The 20,031-nt window shown below is 38.5% G+C and overlaps 1 protein-coding gene across 1 annotated transcript in view; it reads left to right on the forward strand.

Annotated features, from left to right (window-relative positions):
- Positions 1-20,031, forward strand: part of nsmfb (NMDA receptor synaptonuclear signaling and neuronal migration factor b) — a 68,176-nt gene that overhangs the window by 27,908 nt on the left and 20,237 nt on the right. The window contains exons 6-14 of the mRNA XM_026186942.2: positions 1,042-1,110; positions 5,626-5,678; positions 6,905-6,994; positions 7,548-7,675; positions 7,771-7,854; positions 13,506-13,539; positions 13,837-13,907; positions 14,630-14,709; positions 16,320-16,422. Of these exons, the coding sequence (XP_026042727.1) occupies positions 1,042-1,110; positions 5,626-5,678; positions 6,905-6,994; positions 7,548-7,675; positions 7,771-7,854; positions 13,506-13,539; positions 13,837-13,907; positions 14,630-14,709; positions 16,320-16,422 (712 nt within the window). The remainder of the gene's footprint in view (positions 1-1,041; positions 1,111-5,625; positions 5,679-6,904; positions 6,995-7,547; positions 7,676-7,770; positions 7,855-13,505; positions 13,540-13,836; positions 13,908-14,629; positions 14,710-16,319; positions 16,423-20,031) is intronic.

Here is a 20,031-nt window from a genome sequence, read left to right on the forward strand (position 1 = left end):
CAGACCGTAGGACCGGACTTTGTTTTTGACATACGCTGTCACAGATGATTCTCATTATGTCTGACGCCCTGTCAGAACCATTACTGTCCCTACTGGGAAAGGCACCTCGGTGTAGGCATACTGTTACACACTTGGCAGAATGGTTAATAATGTGTTGCAAAAATTGTGGTGCAGAAATATTTCTCAGTACATCAAAATGTGAAACAGAGGATGTCACATCTCAGCACTGGTCTGATAATCCATTTCTGAAGTTTAACTGGGTTCTCTTTCAACCTCCTACAAGTAAGGGAACACAATGAGTTTCTGTGCTATCAGGAAATAGCTAGTCTTTCCTAGAGGCTTTTCATAAAGATGAGATAAATTGGTCAGAAGACAGCCAGGGCAACAAGTTCTAAAAGTCTTGATTAGGCCTGACCTTTTGAGACCTACACAAAATAATACGACCCCACCAACCAAGAAAAAAACCAATACATCCCATAATGGCTGTTGAAGCTGCACAAAAAAGAATTTAACATTCATATTTAAATGAATATAAAGTCGTCTTTTGTTCCCTCAGTGTCTTTTCCTACATTGTGGTTGTAGTTTGTGAGTGTGTGTGCGTGAGTGTACATGCAATTATCCTCAATGTCCTCTGCCTTTGGTGGATTAGATGTCCCTGTGCTGCTAACTTTAACTACTCACCAAAGCTAACTAAACTCTCACTAACCCTACTGGACTTCAAACCTCTCACCTTTGACACCTTTAGTGTCTTCCCATACCACCCTAACTAAACTTTATGCCCGAACCCAACTAGACCCTATGGGCTTTTTAGTTTCCTTTTGTTACTGTGTGGCATTTTAGTTCGTTTTGTTTATAACAAACATCAACTTAAAAGCTGCATTAATTTCTAAGCTCACCAGATATAGCAAGTAATAGTAGAGCTTTTTAGCCCTTGGGTCAGATTGGGTTCAGACAAAAAAATCCTTGGTTGCTGTCAGGCGAAGCTAAAACGAAAACCTATATTTCCAAACAAAACAACTTAATGCTTTGACGTCCCGGCAGGGCTTTCCGAGGCATTGCTGAGAGAAAGAGACGGAAAAGAGAGCAGGAGGCAGCCACCATGATGGAGAGGTACCGTGCCCTGTCCTGTCCTGTGTGGTGCTGTTATAGTTACCCTATTACCCAACAAAGAAAACAACTTCTTGAACAGAAATGCCTTTTATCCGATTTTAAAATAATTTTTTTCGTAGTCTTTTCAACCTCGTTTCTATTTATATTTCAAGTGTTGTAGACCAGGGGCCGGCAACCCTGGGCACTCATGCTGGCACGCGAAGGGTTAACTGATGGCACAACATGCACAGAGAAGGTGCATTAAAAACTAAATATCTACCAGTGCATATCACAAATTAGCTTGCATAGACACATCAGTTGCGCCATTTCTTAATCATTGCATCTTAGCTAACAACCCCACCCACCGAGTTCAACTTGTAATTGGCTAAAAATCACTTAGCCTACCGGCGAGAGGGATGTTGCTAACTAATCAGTCCTGTGAAATATGGCCTTGAAGCAAGCGAAAAAAAGATAATTTTATGATCTTGTATTCGCCAAATCGTCTTTTAAGACGGGGGTTTTGTTCAACAGAAAGATAGTGCTGTATGTGCTCTTTTCCTTGAGAGTGTTATTTGCCAAGTATGATCTCCAGATAAGAGAACTGGCAAAATACAAAGCAGGGGGGGATCACATTAACATGTATATCCCTGTAATAACAAGCATGTCTTATTGGCCCAGTTTATTTTTTCTTATCATTGTTATGAAGAGAGCATAAATAGCATTTGCATTTTCTGTTGTATAGTTTCTTTGCTGTTCTTGTTATGGATAAAAAGTGTTTTTTGAGTAACTGTTGCTATGCAGAGTTATTAAATTTATCGTTAATACAATGGTTATTATGGCACATTGACTTCACTGGACATGACCTGAACTATGGTGCATGCATTCTGTGATAGCAGAACTTCATTGAGAAGTTTTTGGTATGACCACACAATTTTCATTTACCAACTGTCCTAATTGCACAACTTGTAAGTCCATTCACTTCCTCACGATGAAATGAACATTTTTCTTTTGTTTTTCAACAAACTGGAGGACAACTACTCTCTATTGCACAGTCACATTTACCAAGGAACATGATCAGACTTCTATGGCGTGACCTAAAAAAACTCTGCAAGAGAAGATGACCTTGATGTGAGGTCAGCCACGTAAAAAGAAAATTAAAATATCTCCTAGTAATGATGAACATCTAATCATGCTTTCTGTATTAATGTTCCTGTTACTCTAATCTAGACCATCTGAATCTTGATAGGGTGATGTTTCACCATAGACTATGTCTAACCAGCGCACAGTAAACCCAGCACTCAAGTGTTTTTCCTGTTACCATATTCTGCTCTGACTGTTTGCTGGTGAACATTCACTTTGTGTATTTTGACTCTCTGCATGAGGAACTCACCGTGCCTTCCAATCCCTACCTACGGGGCAATCACATGGCTCGTAAAAGCATTCTCCGGCGCACATGTGTGTGTGTGTGTGTGTGTGTGTGTGTGTGTGTGTGTGTGTGTGTGTGTGTGTGTGTGTGTCGTGAATCGTGGAGGCTGTGGGTGGCAGGTTTAATAAATGTTCCTCACTGAACACTGAAGTGTAAAAACGGGTCTGTCAATATACTGCTGCAGCTCTGCACTCTGTGGCTGGCAGTCAAAGCCAATGAATTGATCAATATTTGGCAACGGGCCTCACATCCACCAAGGCTGAGACATTCCATATGCTGTATGTGTGTGTGTGTGTGTGTGTGTGTGTGTGTGTGTGTGTGTGTGTGTGTGTGTGTGTGTGCGTGCGCGCGCGCGTGCGTGCGTGCGTGCGTGCATGCGTGCATGCGTGTGTGCGTGCGTGCATACCGAGCTGTGTCACATAGAGTGCAATGCTTTTAATAGAAAGGTACATCTCAGTTAGTTTCAAAAATTAAATTATTCATGGTTTAATGAGGATAATTTTGCAAAGTGTTTTGTAAGGTCACAGAAGGAAAGCGAAGGTTAGGGGCGATTTATTTGCAGAAATATGAATTCACACATACATATACTGGCAGGAATTTGACTTTATTATCTTGGTGTGCAGGTGGTAGATTTAAAAAGCTAGTTGTCACACAGTATGAAAATACAACTCTGACTGACGGATGGGTCCCCCTCTCCTCTGAGTCATCTCTCTATTTTAGGCGCTGCCTTCACCATTCCTGCAATCAACACTGACATGTCAGGGGTGTTTTTGGATTGCCTCCAACTGTGCTCTGGATTCAAATATCTTTAAATGGTGCATGTAGGGATGTGAGCTTTGCATTTTGCTTTTGCACGTTTCTTTTTGCTATTTAGCCATGATGAAACTAGAAAATTGTGTTGGTAGTTTTTTGCTATGTTACCCCTGCATCAGATTGATGACCTGTCCGGGGTGCACCCAGTGTTGTGCAGTGCCACCAAAAACAGATACTATATGGGGCAGACAACCTTTAATAGAGGTGGGGCTTATTATAAATAATTAGCTATAGGGTTGCGACCCATTCTCATCAGTTTCCGTGAACCTTATCACAGTACCATGTGCCTCAACTACATAGAGCAGAAGAGTCCACACACTGATTTACCCGTTCATCCTATTTTTGATGTGATTTTTTCAGAAAGCTAGATAGGCAACCTTAGCTACCCAACAGCGAGGAAGACAAAATAGACACACAAAACAAAATATAATCTATGGCTTAACCTCTAGAAAGTAGAAGCAAACCAATGCCACAAACAAAACCACAAAGTTATCCTTTGAGAATATGGTTAAGTTTAGGCTGTTGCCTAAACTTAACCATATTCTCAAAAGATAACTTTGTGGTTTTGTAAGCATAAAGGCCTTTAAACACTGAGCACATTGCAGAAAATTAAAAAGATTCACAATAATTAAGACATGATTGAAAAATTTATTCTCACAAAATGCACTACAAAAAAAAAAAATATATATATATATATATATATATATATATATACACACACACACACACACACACAAATACTGGTGGCCACCAATGCTCACCCTCAACCTGGTATAAATATGAAAATCCTAAGTGACTTCCTTCTTGAGTTATGCCATTCATAAGATTTTCACAAAACTTGACCTCTAAGCTTGATCTTGAGGTGGAGGTGACTGTGATTTGAACTCCTCCAAGATTTTTAGTAGATGCACTTATGGTGTCAGTTTGAACCCTTTATGTCACATTGTTGGAGTCAAAAATGGAGTCAACATCAAGTGATTATGAGAATGTTGTAATGTTTCTAAACAAGTGAAGGAAGAAACAGAGATTCTGGGTTCATTCAGTTCTCACGAGAACAAAGCAGCAGGGAGAATTTCATGGAATCTGGAAAACTTTTGTACATATTTCAGGATGTCAGTGGGACAGTTTGATCCTATCTGATTTTCATTGAATTTATCTCAATTTTTTATTTATTTTCATAAAAAAGACTTTTATATACCTTTATACTATACTTAGCATGCATGTGTTAGGACTATAGGAGGAAGTCAGAGTAACCAGAGGGAATCCACATAAGCACGAAGAAGAATAGACATGAGTCTAAGCCCCAAGAAGCTCAGCTGCATATCTGCAGTGGATAAGACGTGCAAAAACAATACAATCTATATTGTACTAAAATGAAGCAGACTTGCAAAAGTCTGCTTCATTTTAATAAAATAACTTTTCTTTACCATTTTATCATGTATCCAAAGAAAACTGTGATGATTTTTCTAAACTGTGAAAAATAAACAACAAACTGCAGACTTTGTTTACTGTTTTGAGCTTTTGAGTTCGGACATCTGCCATGAACTGGAATGGTTCACCTCAAACACCAGCTCACTGTCAGTGAAGTATGTAGTACACAAATGTAATTGTGATTATTAACCATGGTGAACTGATGAAGCTTTTGGACATTTGTAATTTTCAATGGTAGCTTGAAAGTTGGGGAGTGGCTGCAGCTCAGAGGGTAGAGCAGGTCTCTACTAATTGGAAGGTTGGTGGTTTGATCCCTGGATGCAAGATACTGAACCCCAAGTAGATCTCTGATGCATCCATTGGAGTGTGAATGTTGGATAGAAAACACTGAAATAAGGGGAAAAGTGCTTGTGTGAACGAGACATGTTGTATAAAGCACTTTGGCTGCTCGGGTAGAGTAGAAAGGCCCTATATAAAGAGCCAATCCTTTTACGTTATAAAATATACTGTTAAAACCCTGGTCCTCTATTCCCGATTAACATCCACTTTTTTGTTGTTGGGGATTTTTTTTAAATGATTTTCTATTTGAGTGGCTAAAACAGGTGACAATTCTATGAAATGTTTTGATGTTAAGCACCCCACTTCCTAACCCTAGATGAATTTCAGTCCATATGCACAAAACACCCACTGGATATTTAGATGTGATCACTGGTAATTTATCAGTAGCCTGACCCTAATCAAGATGCCCCATCATCTTCTGCTCTGTTCTTCTCTATGTATGTTTTTAAGTTTGAAGCATTTTCTCTCTTATTTTTTTTATATTCTTAATATGCTTCGTCTTCTTCTTTTTTTCTCTAAATTGATAGAAATTTTCGCAAGCACCTTCGGATGGTGGGCAGTCGCAGGATGAAGGCCCAGAGTGAGTCTTTGCATTTGTTTCTGTTGGCATGTGTGTGCATTGTCAAAACACTACCATGCATTCATGCTCTCGAGTGTGTACCATGACATCACAGTGGATGTTCATTTGATGTTTTTCATGCTTTATGCACGTAGCATCAGTAGTGTGGACGTGTGTATATATTTTGTTAGAGTATACTAAACATTATTCCTTAAACTGCTAGTTGATGGTAATTTTATCGCTATGCGGTGTTTAGACGGTCTTTGTATTTGTTCATTGTTGTGAGACTTGTACCATTTGTATGATATTGATTGTGCACTATATTGAACTGAAAGGCAATTTCTGTTTAACAAGACAGAATCCCAGCTAGTTTACGTGTGGTGTTTGTTTAGCTGTGCAGTTCTGAGTATGTGCTATTTTTGAAATATCTGATATGTTTTTTTTTTCTTTTTTAATGTGTAAAGTATTTCCTCTGAATATATTCACATTGTTATTTGACATTAAGGGAAAAAAGCGTCCTTGGTTTGAACTCCCACCAGGCTAATCTCAAGACTCTGATGATGAGATTTTATACATTTTTATTACAAATGGTTTAAATATTTACAAAATACAAACATAAAGCAAAACAAAACAAAATACAGCTGTAATGCTTTAATAATTTAAAGATACTTGTGTTTTGGGTATGTTCATAGAAAATCTGTGAAATAAATGCTAAAAAACAGTTAATAATCATTTTGTATCTGATGAAGGTCAGTTGCACTGAAACAGCACGATTCAGTGAAATGGTGTTAAGTAAGAAAGTGTGTGGAGGAGGTTATATTTCTTTTTAACCCTTTTCTACCTTCTACACACCTATCAGGTGTGCAGAGAGTCTGAACTACTTAAAAATACTGATAAAAGAAATCAATATGTATTAAATTGTATATAACGATATCTATAAATTAAAAGTGCATTACTGCAATTTCGTTTAAACAACTTTTTTAATTTTAATGACTTTTTTATCTTGGAATCATTAAGACAACAGAAAAACTGAAAAATGATCAACCATTTGCTAATACAATGTAAACTCTTACTGTTCTGTTAATATGAAGCAACATGACCTGATATCCAACCGGGACAATGGAATTGACTGATTCACAAGCTAGGTCAATAAGACAGAGCTCTTGATTACTGGGTTTGATTATCCTTTGGAGACTGTATATATGTGTGCGTGTGAGTCATTCTCTGCCTCCCCCCAACTTCATCAGCCTTCGTCGATCGTCGAGCCAAGAGCTTCAGCCGCTCGTGGAGTGACCCCACCCCCGTCAAGCCTGAGTCACTGCATGAATCCAGAGACAGTGAGTCCATACTCTCTTAGTTATTCACAAGCAAACACACGGTATACAATATATACCTTAGGCCTTTATTAAACTTGGCTTCTTACACATGTATGTATAAACACCTACAGGTAAGCACACAGACAACTGCACTCAAGCATAATAAGGCTGCACACACATTAAAACAAGAACAAACACTGATTGACAGGTGCCCTGTCACGCAAACATGCTGTCTCTTTTTATTTTATATTGCCATTTTTAAAGTATGCTTTATTCTGCGTACCACTACTCAACTGTTACCATCCATCCGCACAGCTCTACTCATCCTGCGGCCTGTCGTCCATCTGCCTGTTGTTTTGTGTTGTATCTGTCTGTATCTGGCTGGGCAGATAAGGAGCCTGTTATTGTGTCCTTTTGTGTCGTGTGCCGTTTGTTTTTAACTCCTCCATTTCTCCCCTCTGTGCTGGGAAAAGAAAATAACAGGTGCAGCGTTTTCAAATGGAGCACCCCGCTCTACTAATCTTGTTTGTGTATTATCCTTTCATCTCGCCCTTTGTTCCCATGTGTGAACCAGGTGGCGAGCTTCAGACCTCCTCAGGGACGCTGGATGAAGGGCTGGACGAGGATGCCGACTGGGAGGAGGAGAGGGAAATGGAAAAAGTGGCCTGCGACGGAGAAGACTTTATCCCTCCCAAAATCATGGTGAAGTTCCTGGCAATTAAATTAACATATAGATTAATGAAGTTTGAATATATGTGCAATCAAAGTCTATCTGCATGCTTTTCTTCTCTCCATAGCTGATATCTTCCAAGGTCCCAAAGGCTGAATATGTTCCCAACATAATTCGTAGGGACGACCCCTCCATCATCCCCATCCTTTATGTGAGTATCTGCTTGTGAGTTTCCACTACATATAGATTTTGATTGACTGGTAGATTTTTTATTTGGTGTTGTTTCTTGATGAGATGCCACAGGAGCTGATGGATAAGTGTTAAGATTGACTTTTTTTTAATCTTGTCCCTGGCAGGTTGTTGGGTTTTTAAAGCAAGCCAGCCAACATAAATTTGGCTGAAATACAAATGGTTGGAGCCTTTAAATAAGTGTTTTAACTTCTCTGTGCAATCTGTGCTGAGAGTGGTCTGTTTAGTAAAACCATCTCATCTTTTTCGAATACGCTGCATGCAACAGTGACATCTGTTAGTACCATTAGATGAAGTCAGGTGACAACATTACTAGAATTCTGTGGGTACCTTGAAAATCTGTATTAAATTTCATACAAATCCATTTGTGGATAAAACTGACATTTTAGTCAATTTAGAAACTTTAATGACTTTTTTAAAACTTCCAGTAGCTTCTAGTTTGAAAGTTAAAAGCAAAGATCAAATGGAAGCTCAGTAAATGATTCGTTCAGTCAAGTGCTCAGAGTTCATTTTTGTTCGAGTGTAGAAAAGCACCGTCAATCATCCACTTGAAGTGACATGTCTCCTCAGCAAAATACAGACTCATCACAGCCTGGCTTTGAGGTTCTGCTAAGTGGCACCATGTTGTTTGTCTGCTCAGATGAAAATATAAAGGCACTCCTTTGCTGTGTACCAGCTGGCATTTTCCAGTAAAGAGAATTATACGACGGAAAGTGCAGCGTTCTTTCAAGTACTGCCAAAATACAAATGTCTTCTTTTTTTTGGTTCTAAATGACAGTTCATTATAGAACCATGGTTTCCCGACCTTTCTAGCAACACTAAAGAGTCCATTTGGTTTTCTGTTTTCTGCTGAAACATCTCGGTGACTGCTGGTCAGGTTGCTGTGGAATTTTCCATGAAAATTTATGTTCCTATCTCGGTAAATTTCAATATGTTGGCTTTTCCTTTTTTAGCAGTATCAAGTCATTTTATTTTGTCCACTGTTCTGGTTTATTAACTTATTTATTACGTTATCCATATGCCCCAAACAACTAGAGCTAATTAGCAAATATTCATATGCTACCACACTAAAATAAGACCATGAATTCTCCTGACTAAACCATTAGATTTATTTCATTTGTTTGTTTGTTAAATTCTATTAGAGAGAGATTAGTTGAGTTTTAATTTTAAGATAGGTACTGTGTTAAATATTGATATGAGTTAGCATTTAGCCTATCCTCAAACTACATGACAGTTAACTAAAAGAAATCAAGTAAGACAGTGAGACATGCATTGCTCTTGTAGTGCAGTGTCAACCTTACAAAAATATTTCCAGTTGTATCAAAATCTTTAGGAAATTGGCTCCTCAGCTGCCTTACTCTTTGACTTCAGGAAACCCTTTTCTGATGAGTTCATGGCAGAGGTGTGGACTCGAGTCACATGACTTGGACTCGAGTCAGACTCGAGTCATTAATTTTATGACTTTAGACTTGACTTGAAAAAATGTTCTAAGACTTGTGACTTGACTTGGACTTTTACACCAATGACCTGGGACTTGAATTGGACTTGAACCGGTTTACTTGAAAAGACTTGATATTTTACCCCAAATATAAAATTTAACATGCATATTATATAGAGATTGAAAATGTGACGCAAAGGATTCTGGGAACTCGTGGCAAGAGGTACTAGCACACGCAGGCTTTCAATTGAAATCAGTTATACAGCGATAAAAAGAAACACAAAAATGGCAAGAAGCTGTTGTATTATTAACTGCAATAGCCGGTCGCATGACAGCCACGGGAAGCCGACGGGTAAAGAGATCGGTTGTTATCGGATTACGTCGTTGAAGAGAAATTGTTCGAGCCATGTTTCCGAAGTAACAAAGAGGCGACTGGATTGCAGCCATTCAAAGATCAAAAATAACGTCCCAGAACCCTCCAGCTCACAGGTTAGTCTGCTCAAGCATTTACACGAAGGTCAGTCTGCTGTTGTAGTTAATACGTCATTTTCATAACATAATTGGTGATATAGGTTACAAGCAAGTCTGGCGCTGAACAGAAATTGTCGCGCTATGCTCCTTTGTTTATTGTGCATAAATAGTGAATTGTCCTGACATAATATTGCGTTTCGCTTCTGTTATTACCATGGTACATTGACAAAAACATACTTTTATTCACAGGGTAAAACAGTTGTTTTGTATCACTAATTGCCCAGTACGATTACAGCATACAATATTATTGTCACTGCTACATTTCTGTGATGCTACCAGAAATTATTTCCACTGCTAATTAATTACCATTGAGCTCAAAGGTCCTATTAATAAACGGTTAACGAATGTGTATTTATGAAGACGATTTGTGAGACTGGTAAACTTATGATATGTACGATGGTCTTTCGTTCTACACGGTGCATTTCAAGGTCCTGTACCCATCCGTCGGTAAACTGTACCTGGGCTTGTTGCAGTGACCTGAAGTTACTAAACTTCACGAGTGTATGCACTCACTCCAAGAACCGTGTAATTATAAATATGCATATAAATATGCTAGGATGAGATAGCTGACTTCATCTAACTAGCAAATGTTTTCCAGGCTACGTTGGTGATGCAGTTTTTTTTTAATGTGTATGATATTTTTGTCATGCGATTTTAAAGCCGGTCCTACAAGCGCATCCAAGAATAACATGCAGCTTATCTCAGAACTGTCGGTGAAAATTATTCTTGGAGCTAGGTTTAATTGAGCTGCATTTTAAAGAGGTGCAATTTCACAATTTGTGTATATTTTCTACGTTCACTATTTTGTCATGTGTTGAGAAAAACACAGATTTAAAAATTACATGGTCTAATATTTACATTTAGCATATAACTGCAACCAGGCCCGGCCCTAACCAATCTGGCGCCCTAGGCAAGATTTTAGGTGGTGCCCCCCTACATCGGCAGTGTAGTGTATGTACTCACAAGAAACCGAATAGCTTTGTCTTTGACCTTTTTTTTTTTACTTAAAGAAAGCAAATTCACAATCAGAATAATTAACAAGATAAAAAAATATATATGAATAAATAAATGAATACAAAAAATAAAAAATGAATATATGAAATACAATAAATTTCATTTCATTTATTTATTTTTTTCACACTTGGTACAACAGATCATACAAACCAACCACACTTTCTATCAATAAAGCACTACAACCATGTGTGAAAAGGAGCAGGAAGAAGAAAATATTCTTATTAAACCCCGCCCCCTATCTACATTCCAACTTATATTACAAGTGGGCACCAAAAATCAGGGAACAAACTAATATTAACATTTCTCTCCGGTCCTAACCCAAACCAAACAACAAATATACCACTCCACATAGTAACAAGGAGAAAAATAAAATTAAATAAATAAAACAAAAAATTATAATGGATCCATTTTCAATGAACTCCAATTTCATTCGCATTCTTCATATTGAGTTATCGTTTTAAGCATGTAACACTTTTTAAAACAATGTAAACTTATACAATTCTTTAAATTATAATGAAGAGAGTTCCACAGTCGTATACCCCTAACCGTTGTACTCATTAATCTTTGTGTAGTCCTAGCTAACTGATGCTTAAAATAAAATTTCCTTCTGCTATCTTCTCCCCCTGAACACATTAAAAATACTCTTTGTAACTTAAAGGGCAAAATATTATTTTTAGCCTCAAACATAATTAATAGTGTCCGTAATTTCACTAAATCTCCTAATTTTAATCATTTTGATTTTATAAATAATTTATTTGTATGTTCTCTATATTTAATGTTATGAATCATTCGTATCACTTTCTTCTGTAATAAGTTTAGAGGTTTTATAGTATTCTCATATGTATTCCCCCAAACTTCAACACAGTAACTAAAATATGAGAAAAACAATGAAAAATATGAAATGCGCATTGTTTTATGATCTAATAAATCTCTTAAATTTCCCAAAATATAAATGCTTTTGACCATCTTCTTTCTAATATACTCAATATGAGATTTCCATGTCAAATTTTCATCTACTATTACACCCAAAAAACGAAATTTCTCCTCCTCTTCTTTTCTCTTTTTTCTTCCCTGGGCACCTGACAGTTTTGGCCGTTTTGACACCTTGTGTTGATTTTTTGATGTGGTGACGTCCAAAAGGAACCATGATACGGGAAGGGAGGGGGCGCACCGTGCGGGGAGGGCGGGGCGTAATGTTGTAACAAATAATATTTCTATTAAATAAGCTTTACTTTGCATTTTAATTAACGTGGGATTATTTTTTGTATTTAGAAATAATAGTACCAGCTTTTTTTTTTTTTTTCAATGATGGACGGCGCCCTTAGCATTTGCCTATACGGCCTATGCCACGGGCCGGCCCTGACTGCAACATTCTTTTTTTTCGTTTTTTTTTTTTAAAGACTCGAAAGGACTTGAAATTCAAAATTTCAGACTTGTGACTTTACTCGGACTTTTACACCAGTGACTTGAGACTCGACTCTGACTTGCCTGACATTGCAGGTGAAGGGAGCATGCATGTGCTTGTGACAAATAAAGAACCTTGAACCTTGAAGCCTTCATTCTGAAGAAGGAGTCCCTTGGAAGGTGGTCTCAAAATGTCAACGCTGCTCTTTAAAGATGATGAGGTTTGGTTGGCTTCATCAGGTGGTGGCCTCCAGCTCAGACTGGAGAATCTTGAATGTAAAGCGACAAGAATGAGAATTCTGAGGCCATGGCCATTAGCCGGAAAAGGGTGAGAGTCCACTCTGGGTCAGGTACGAGTTACTGTCCCAAGTGGATGAGTTTAAGTATCTTGTGCCGGTCCATTGTAATGAAGAGAGAGCAAGGATAAAAGTGAAGCTCTTGGTTTACTAGTCGATCTACGTCCTTACCCTCATCTATGGTCACAACATTTGGGTGGTGACCGAAAGAATGAGATCACGGATACAAGTGATGGAAATGCGCTTTCTCCGAAGGGTGGCTAGCCTCTCCCTTAGATATAGGGTGAGGGGTTTGGCCAACCAGTAGGGGCTCAGAGTAGAGCCGTTACTCCTCCTCATCAAAAGGAGCCAGTTGAGATGGTTCGGGGATCTTGGGTGGGTGCCTCTTGGGTGAGGTGTTCTGGGCATGTCCCACCAGGAGGAGGCCCCGGGGCAGACCCAGGACACACTGGAGAGATTATATCTCTCAGCTGGCCTGGGAACGCCTTGGTGTTCCCTCGGACAAGCGGAAGGAAGTGGCCAGGGAGAGGAAGGCCTGGTCTTCTCATCTTGGGCTCTTGCCCCTGTGACCCGGGTGGATAGATAATAGCAAAGATACAGCAACAGCTAACTAATCAGAAACAAATCTCACTCAGTGGTTTGAAAAGATAGAAGAAGTTAGCCTAAAATATCATCATTAACTTATATTATTGTGTACTGTAAATTTGATTGGTATTTTTATCATTAACAACTTATTATTCTCCAGGTTTACTGTTTGGTGGGGTCCTTACCTGAGGAACTTTTGCGCTGCTGTACAGAATAGAGACTCTATTAGGTGTTAAAGTGTATCATGTTGTAATCTGTTAGAGTCAGCACTCAGAAAAAAGCTTGTTGTCCTTTTAGATTCAGTTTTTGAATGAATAATTTTGTTTTTCTCCATTTTATTTAAAGGACCATGAACATGCCACATTTGATGACATTCTGGGTGAGTGCAATACTTGTTTTCTTTTTTAATTTTAGACCTCAAGTGAAAATTACTCTGCGTAAATGTGGACAGGATGAGGGTGGAATAAGTTTCATCTTGCTGGAGTGCACAGATGACTCATTGTTTTTCTACTCCCCTGTGTGTGTGTGTGTGTGTGTGTGTGTGTGTGTGTGTGTGTGTGTGTGTGTGTGTGTGTGTGTGTGTGTGTGTGTGTGTGTGTCAAGGGACAGCCAATTTGTGTGTGTCACCATTATGGCTGAGTGGGAAAAGTGACACCTCTCTTTCTCTCTCACCCAGAGGAGATCGAGAAGAAGCTGACTGCCTACAGGAAAGGCTGTAAAATCTGGAACATGCTCATTTTCTGCCAGGTGAGTGAAAACGAAGACAGAGTATGAAAATATTTTGACATCATTGTGTCACATGTCCCTTTAAAATAGCATTCTATTAAGTCACAATAGTCCTCTAACCACTAATTACAAACTGACTGATAAGTGATATCCCTGAATGAAATTATTAGTGTGTGTATTCTCTTCATCACATCAATTAATAGTGGTTATATAGTACTGTCCAGACAGGATTTTAATGCACATAATTTAGCCTTTTCAGATTTTTTTTTTGGGATCAGAATTCCAACAAAATTTTCAAATACAGGTAATACTCGGAAGCTGAGGGATAGCACCACAGTCTGCCACTTGTCAATTTTTTTCTTTGTTTTTTTTAAGGACATTGAACACTATGGTGAGATATTCAATGTTTTTATGTCTTTGTATTGTTGTTGCAACAGTACTATTTTATGTCAGTTGACCTGTGGTATCTTTGACATTTTTCAAAGATTTATCTAAAAAAAAAAAAAAAAGATTTGTTTTTGCAAAAAGGCTGCTAACTTTGAATAATCTTCAGAAAACCTGGAGAGCCTGTCTTCTAGAACAATTTAAAAAGCCTGTTTGCTTTGAAGATAAGTATGAAGAAATGAGGAGCTGCTCAAGACATTTTCACAGTTTTGTGTATGCGATGGAATAACCCCATCAGTTTTCAAGTCTACAGCGTACGGTACAACGTTGTCTATCATAACACAGACACCTTTCTGCAGGGAGGTCCGGGACATTTATACCTGCTGAAGAATAAAGTGGCAACCTTTGCCAAGGTGGAGAAAGAAGAAGATATGATCCAGTAAGTCTCGCCTGAGGGAAGGATATATGTTTTTTTGTAAAGTACGGGTGAAGAAACAAACAGTGAGTTTATGAAAAGAAATGGAAAAAAGAGACAGAATTCACTCCAGTGCATTAATATTAATTTTACATTCGTAGCAAAAGAGTAAAGTTATAGGTTATAACTTATAGGTCATAAGTCAAGCGTTTATTGTTCATCATAACATAACATAAAGAATTTTTTTTACATTTTGTACATGGTTTAATTTAAATGGGTTCTGCTCCTCTCATTGTGAATATAATTAATACAGCTGTGGAAATGTCCACAGCAAAACCAAGAGGAAAATTCTTCAAAGGATAATGTGGTTAAATTCGCAACTGCCAAATTCAAATGAACACAAAACAACAGAAGATCTGTGTCAGCTCAGATGAGTACAGTCTGATTCGCAAAGAGGGATGCTCATAGTCAAGACTGCGGTCCTTGCTGTGGTCTGAAAATATTCATTTCAAATGGCATTTGAAATTTGAATTTGAAAGAAAATACTCTGATTTGCATCTGCTGTTACAAACTTAATCATTACTTGGAGTATTGAACCATCAAGAGGCCTGGGACCAGAAAATATTGGAACAGACATCAATAAAAATAAAATATATAAAGTGCATTAGAGTTATTCCAGGCCACATGCAGTTTGCATTAATAGTGGTTTAATGAAACAAATTAACTTTTCATTCCCACTTTTCTTTTTAATTTGCTCACACACACACCAGTATATTTTCATGTGTGAGCTGAGATTCTGCTCCTGATCTCTATTGGACTTTGAAGGGTTTTTTTGTTTTGTTTTGTTTTTTTTGCAGTTACAAGATAACACGGCAGGCAAATACGACTGAAACAGGAACGTTTTGTCCTTAGATTGAGTATTTTAGCTATCTGTTATCTAACTTTTAAATATTTAAGACTGTTATTTAAATATATGATGACTGTTTTTCATGTAAACCCACTTTGAAAACCTTAACCATAGGCAGACACCTCAACTTCTTGCTTCTTCGTTTTAGCAGGGTCCTTCAGCTTTGCAGTAATCTGTTTTAGATAGTATTATGCAAAAGAAAGTTTAAGTAGTCTTAATGTGCACCACGGTTGACTACTGTGGAGGTGACTGTCTTTAAAGGTATGGGGTCTGATAGGGTGTAATACATGCATTCTTGAGTGCACTTGTAGTTTTAAGCTTTTAGCTTAACCTTAAAACCACCCAAGTGGGTGGAATCCCAATTTGGTGACATTGTCATTAACATTGTACTACCAAAATACGGTACCTAAAGCACCATAATATTTGGTCTTTATAAGGGAAGTCTAGTTTGAGTCTGTGTTATGCTGAGAGCTGGTCAGCTTACTGATTACAGGTTTTTATTTGTAACACAGGTCTAGTCAGTGTTGCTCACTATTGACAGACCATAAGCATCAAATCTGCATTATAATAGAAAAAAATCACACAGGCTATTGAAAGCAAAAAAAAGAGTTACTTCTTAATCTGCAAGCTAATCTGTTTAAACACTGGCAATAAATAGTATTTTATCGTAACCTTAACCCTTACCTATGCTGATTGTCCTCACCTCTCACCTCTCCTGTGTGACCAGGTTCTGGCGGCGACTCAGCAGGCTGATGAGCAAGCTGAACCCAGAGCCCAACCTCATCCACATTATGGGCTGCTATGTGCTGGGAAGTGCTAATGGAGAAAAGGTAGCTGTCTTTGCTTGTATCCTCGAGAACAAGTAAGAGCCCCATAGTCCGCTACTCAGTGCAAAAGTGGACCAAAACTGTCTGCATGCATATGCAGCATGCTTAGTTGATACCACAGATATGCACGCACACGCACTCCCAGCCAGATACTGTCTATAGGCACATGCAGAGAAATTATTTTTTTTGTTTTCTTACTTCTTGATTTCACAGCTTCTCACAATGTCTAATGAGGTCACTGCAGGAAAGTTTTTGCACATGAACAGCAAATAGGAATTTTAGATGCAAAGGAATAAATTCCAACTTTACCATCACCCCCCAGCTTGCTCATCCAGATCTCATTCTACTACACAGCATAAATGTGTGTGTGTGTGTGTGTGTGTGTGTGTGTGTGTGTGTGTGTGTGTGTGTGTGTGTGTGTGTGTGTGTGTGTGTGTGTGTGTGTGTGAGAGAGAGAGAGTGCGTGCTTGGTGGGGTAAAGAAAGCATACACAGCACTTTGGAATGACAGGAAAATAAAATCTTTTGACACCTACTTAATTACACTGCACGCACTACACTGATACACTTTTTTCACATCAGTACCTAAACATTGACCTGCCCCAACCCTCCTATCCCCCACAGAGACAGGCAGACACTTACCATATGCAGATACAATCGCATGGAGCATATGCACATGAAACGTGCTCACACACTAAAATATTCAGCAAACCCATCTCCACATGCCAATTACTGTGGCATTTGCTTACTGCAGTATTCTTTTGCCCCATGGTAGTAAAAACTCATAAAGGCAATTGTTTCCTCACTGCACAAATATGAGCTGAAATGAACACTTACCTTAAATGATCTTAAATCTAGTGTTCAAAATCTGTGTGAAACTGTGATGGGAGTGGAACCAAGTAACTGCAGAAATTATAAAACTTATTATGGTGGCATATTATGGTGAAATTTATAAATAATTTCAAGTGTATTAAGACAATACACATATTGATGAATGATGATATTTTGTACATATTGCAAAAACAAAATGGACTTTTTACTTTTTACTTAAGCTTAATCATAACTTAATTAAAAACTAAATGGCAGCTTTATGACACTGATGTTATTGCATATGACATTTGAAGGAGGTTACAGCTTCTCTATCTCTCCCCTGAGATATTTTGTATAGCATGCAGCTATTTTTCAACTCTTCAGTAAAATCATGAGTGACAAATGAGCCACTTGATTATGGTACTTCAACATTTCTTTTGTAAATCTGTTTCCATTTAACTGTGTCACACAGCCAAGACGTTGAAACCCATACAGCTTTTTAAAATTTAAATTCCTACTTGTATTATTCTTGTATTATTCTCTAACAATGAGAAACAACACCGAGAAGTATCTTTATGCAAGGTGGATAATGTTGAGCACTGCAAGAGCTACAAAGTGACCTCCAGCATGCCACTGGTGTGAATGCCTCTGACACTTCATGAGGGTGGTCTAAGGATCCAACATCCTTTAGTGAGTCCTGTGCTCACTGCCTGGCACCTTGGAGCCCGTGTGAAAGTGAGGAGGAGCCGGGAAAACGTTATGCCAGTAATGACATCATTCAGCATGACCAATATGGTAGTGGGTCAGTGACGGCCTGTAGAGGCATATCCACAGAGGGATGCACAGATCTCTGCAGGCAACAGCACCAACTGCTATTAGGTATCGGATCATACCTAATGGCAGGTAGGACCCATTGTCAGACCCTGCTGTAGTACAGTGGGTCCTGGGTTCCTCCTGGTACGTGACTGCCCAGCCTCATGTGGCAATAGTATGCAAGCAATTTCTGGAGGATGAAGGAATTAATTCCACTGACCCCCATGCTCACCTGATATAAATCCAACAGAACACCTATGGAACATTTTGTTTCTGTCCATCCGATGCTGCCAGGTTGCACTTTAGATTGTCCATGAGCTCAGTGATGCTCTTGTCCACATCTGGATGGAGATCCCTCAGGACACAAAATGCGGGTCCTACAAACTACCATTTTGAGTTGCTGCAGTGAAATGTAAGCAATTTCTCACTTTGATTTTTGGGGCGTCTTTGAGTTCAGCTCTCTGTAGGTTGACCATTTTTTTTTCTATCAAGCGATGTGGCATCCTTTCAACCCATTTAACACATTTCCCAGTCCATATCGGTGTTTCTATCCAGCATGATGTTTTCCCCTTTGAGATCTGATGTGTTTTCTAAGTTTCAACAGTGTCGACATTTTGAGCCTCAGAGTCTTGAAGCATAAAGTGAAACCATCCTGAGTGGAGTTCTGTGAGCCTGCGAGCCATTAATCTCCATCCACTCTTGATTTATTATATGGAAATCACAACAACATGTTAGCGCTAATTGGAAAGTAATGCATAATGCTTCAAAATGCAGCTTCTGACATATTTATTGGAATCATTGTTTAATTGTGTGTTGGATGTGTACCTTCTAGAACATCCAGCAGCGTACTATAACACTCCCTCTGACATTTGGCTTCTCATTCACGGTGATTCAGTTCAAAGACAAAGAGGGTGGGCTTGGCGTGCGGTGGCAAGGAAGGGCTTATTCGCTGCATTTAACAATTTTCCCCCTGCTGCTGCCTGTGTGTGCTCCTACAGGCTCAGCTGGAGAGCCACTATTAATAGACTGACTGACGGAGCTGAGCTGAGAAGATGCTCCACCCCACTCATCAGTCCTTATAGCTCTACTATTCTGTTATCAGCCATCTTATTTAAGGGTTTCCAAAGCCAATCCGTAGAGATCGTATTAATTCTCCTCCTTTAGGAAGATTTTAAAGAGTTAGATTTTACCTGAAATTCTGTTTTCATGTTACTTAACAGCTTACAAACCATACACAATGTCAGACAAATTATGTCATCACTTTACAACACCATACTTTAACTTAGAATTATAGAAAGAAAGCCAATCAGCTATGGCGAGTACATACATTGCAAGTGATAGGACAGCAAACAATAGTGTGCTAAAGAAGACATTATTTTTACTAATGGGCGATCACAGTATGGATCGATCTGCATGTTTGACAGAGTTTGGCCTCCATGACACAATTATCCCATTAATCCAGGCCTGGGAGTAGTACTAAGTATATAGGATAGGTTTGTGTCTCCTCCCAGTCTCACATTGGGGATTTGAGACTGGGAAATGAGTTAACCACTAAACCAGGGTGCCACTACATAAGCAATAGTACATGAAATTGCTTTTTTTTCACAACATAAGCCTGACCCACATAGTATTAAAGGGATTTTTTTTTTTCAGTTCAAACTGACCTTACCAAGCATCAATATGAAATGGGTTTATGGTGATGACTGGTTGCCAAAACAAGCCTGACCCAGTGAGGTATAGACTCAACTGAAACACAACAAACATTAGCTACATTTAAAAAAAAATAAAAAAGAAGTCTGTTTTATATGTTTTCCAAAATAGGGTTAGAGTTAGGATTAATCCAACTCAATAAAAACAGGAGTTTTAGAACCATGAAATACTACGTAACTGCTGTTTTGTCACAAACCGTATGTTTTTAAAATTTTTAATTTGTTCAACTATGTTGGTCCGTGAGTCCTTTGTTACCGGACCGCGAAAGTTGAGGCTCAGG

The sequence above is a fragment of the Astatotilapia calliptera genome, chromosome 12 (genome assembly GCF_964374335.1).
Source record: "Astatotilapia calliptera chromosome 12, fAstCal68.1, whole genome shotgun sequence".
In the NCBI taxonomy this organism is placed as follows: Eukaryota; Metazoa; Chordata; class Actinopteri; order Cichliformes; family Cichlidae; genus Astatotilapia; species Astatotilapia calliptera.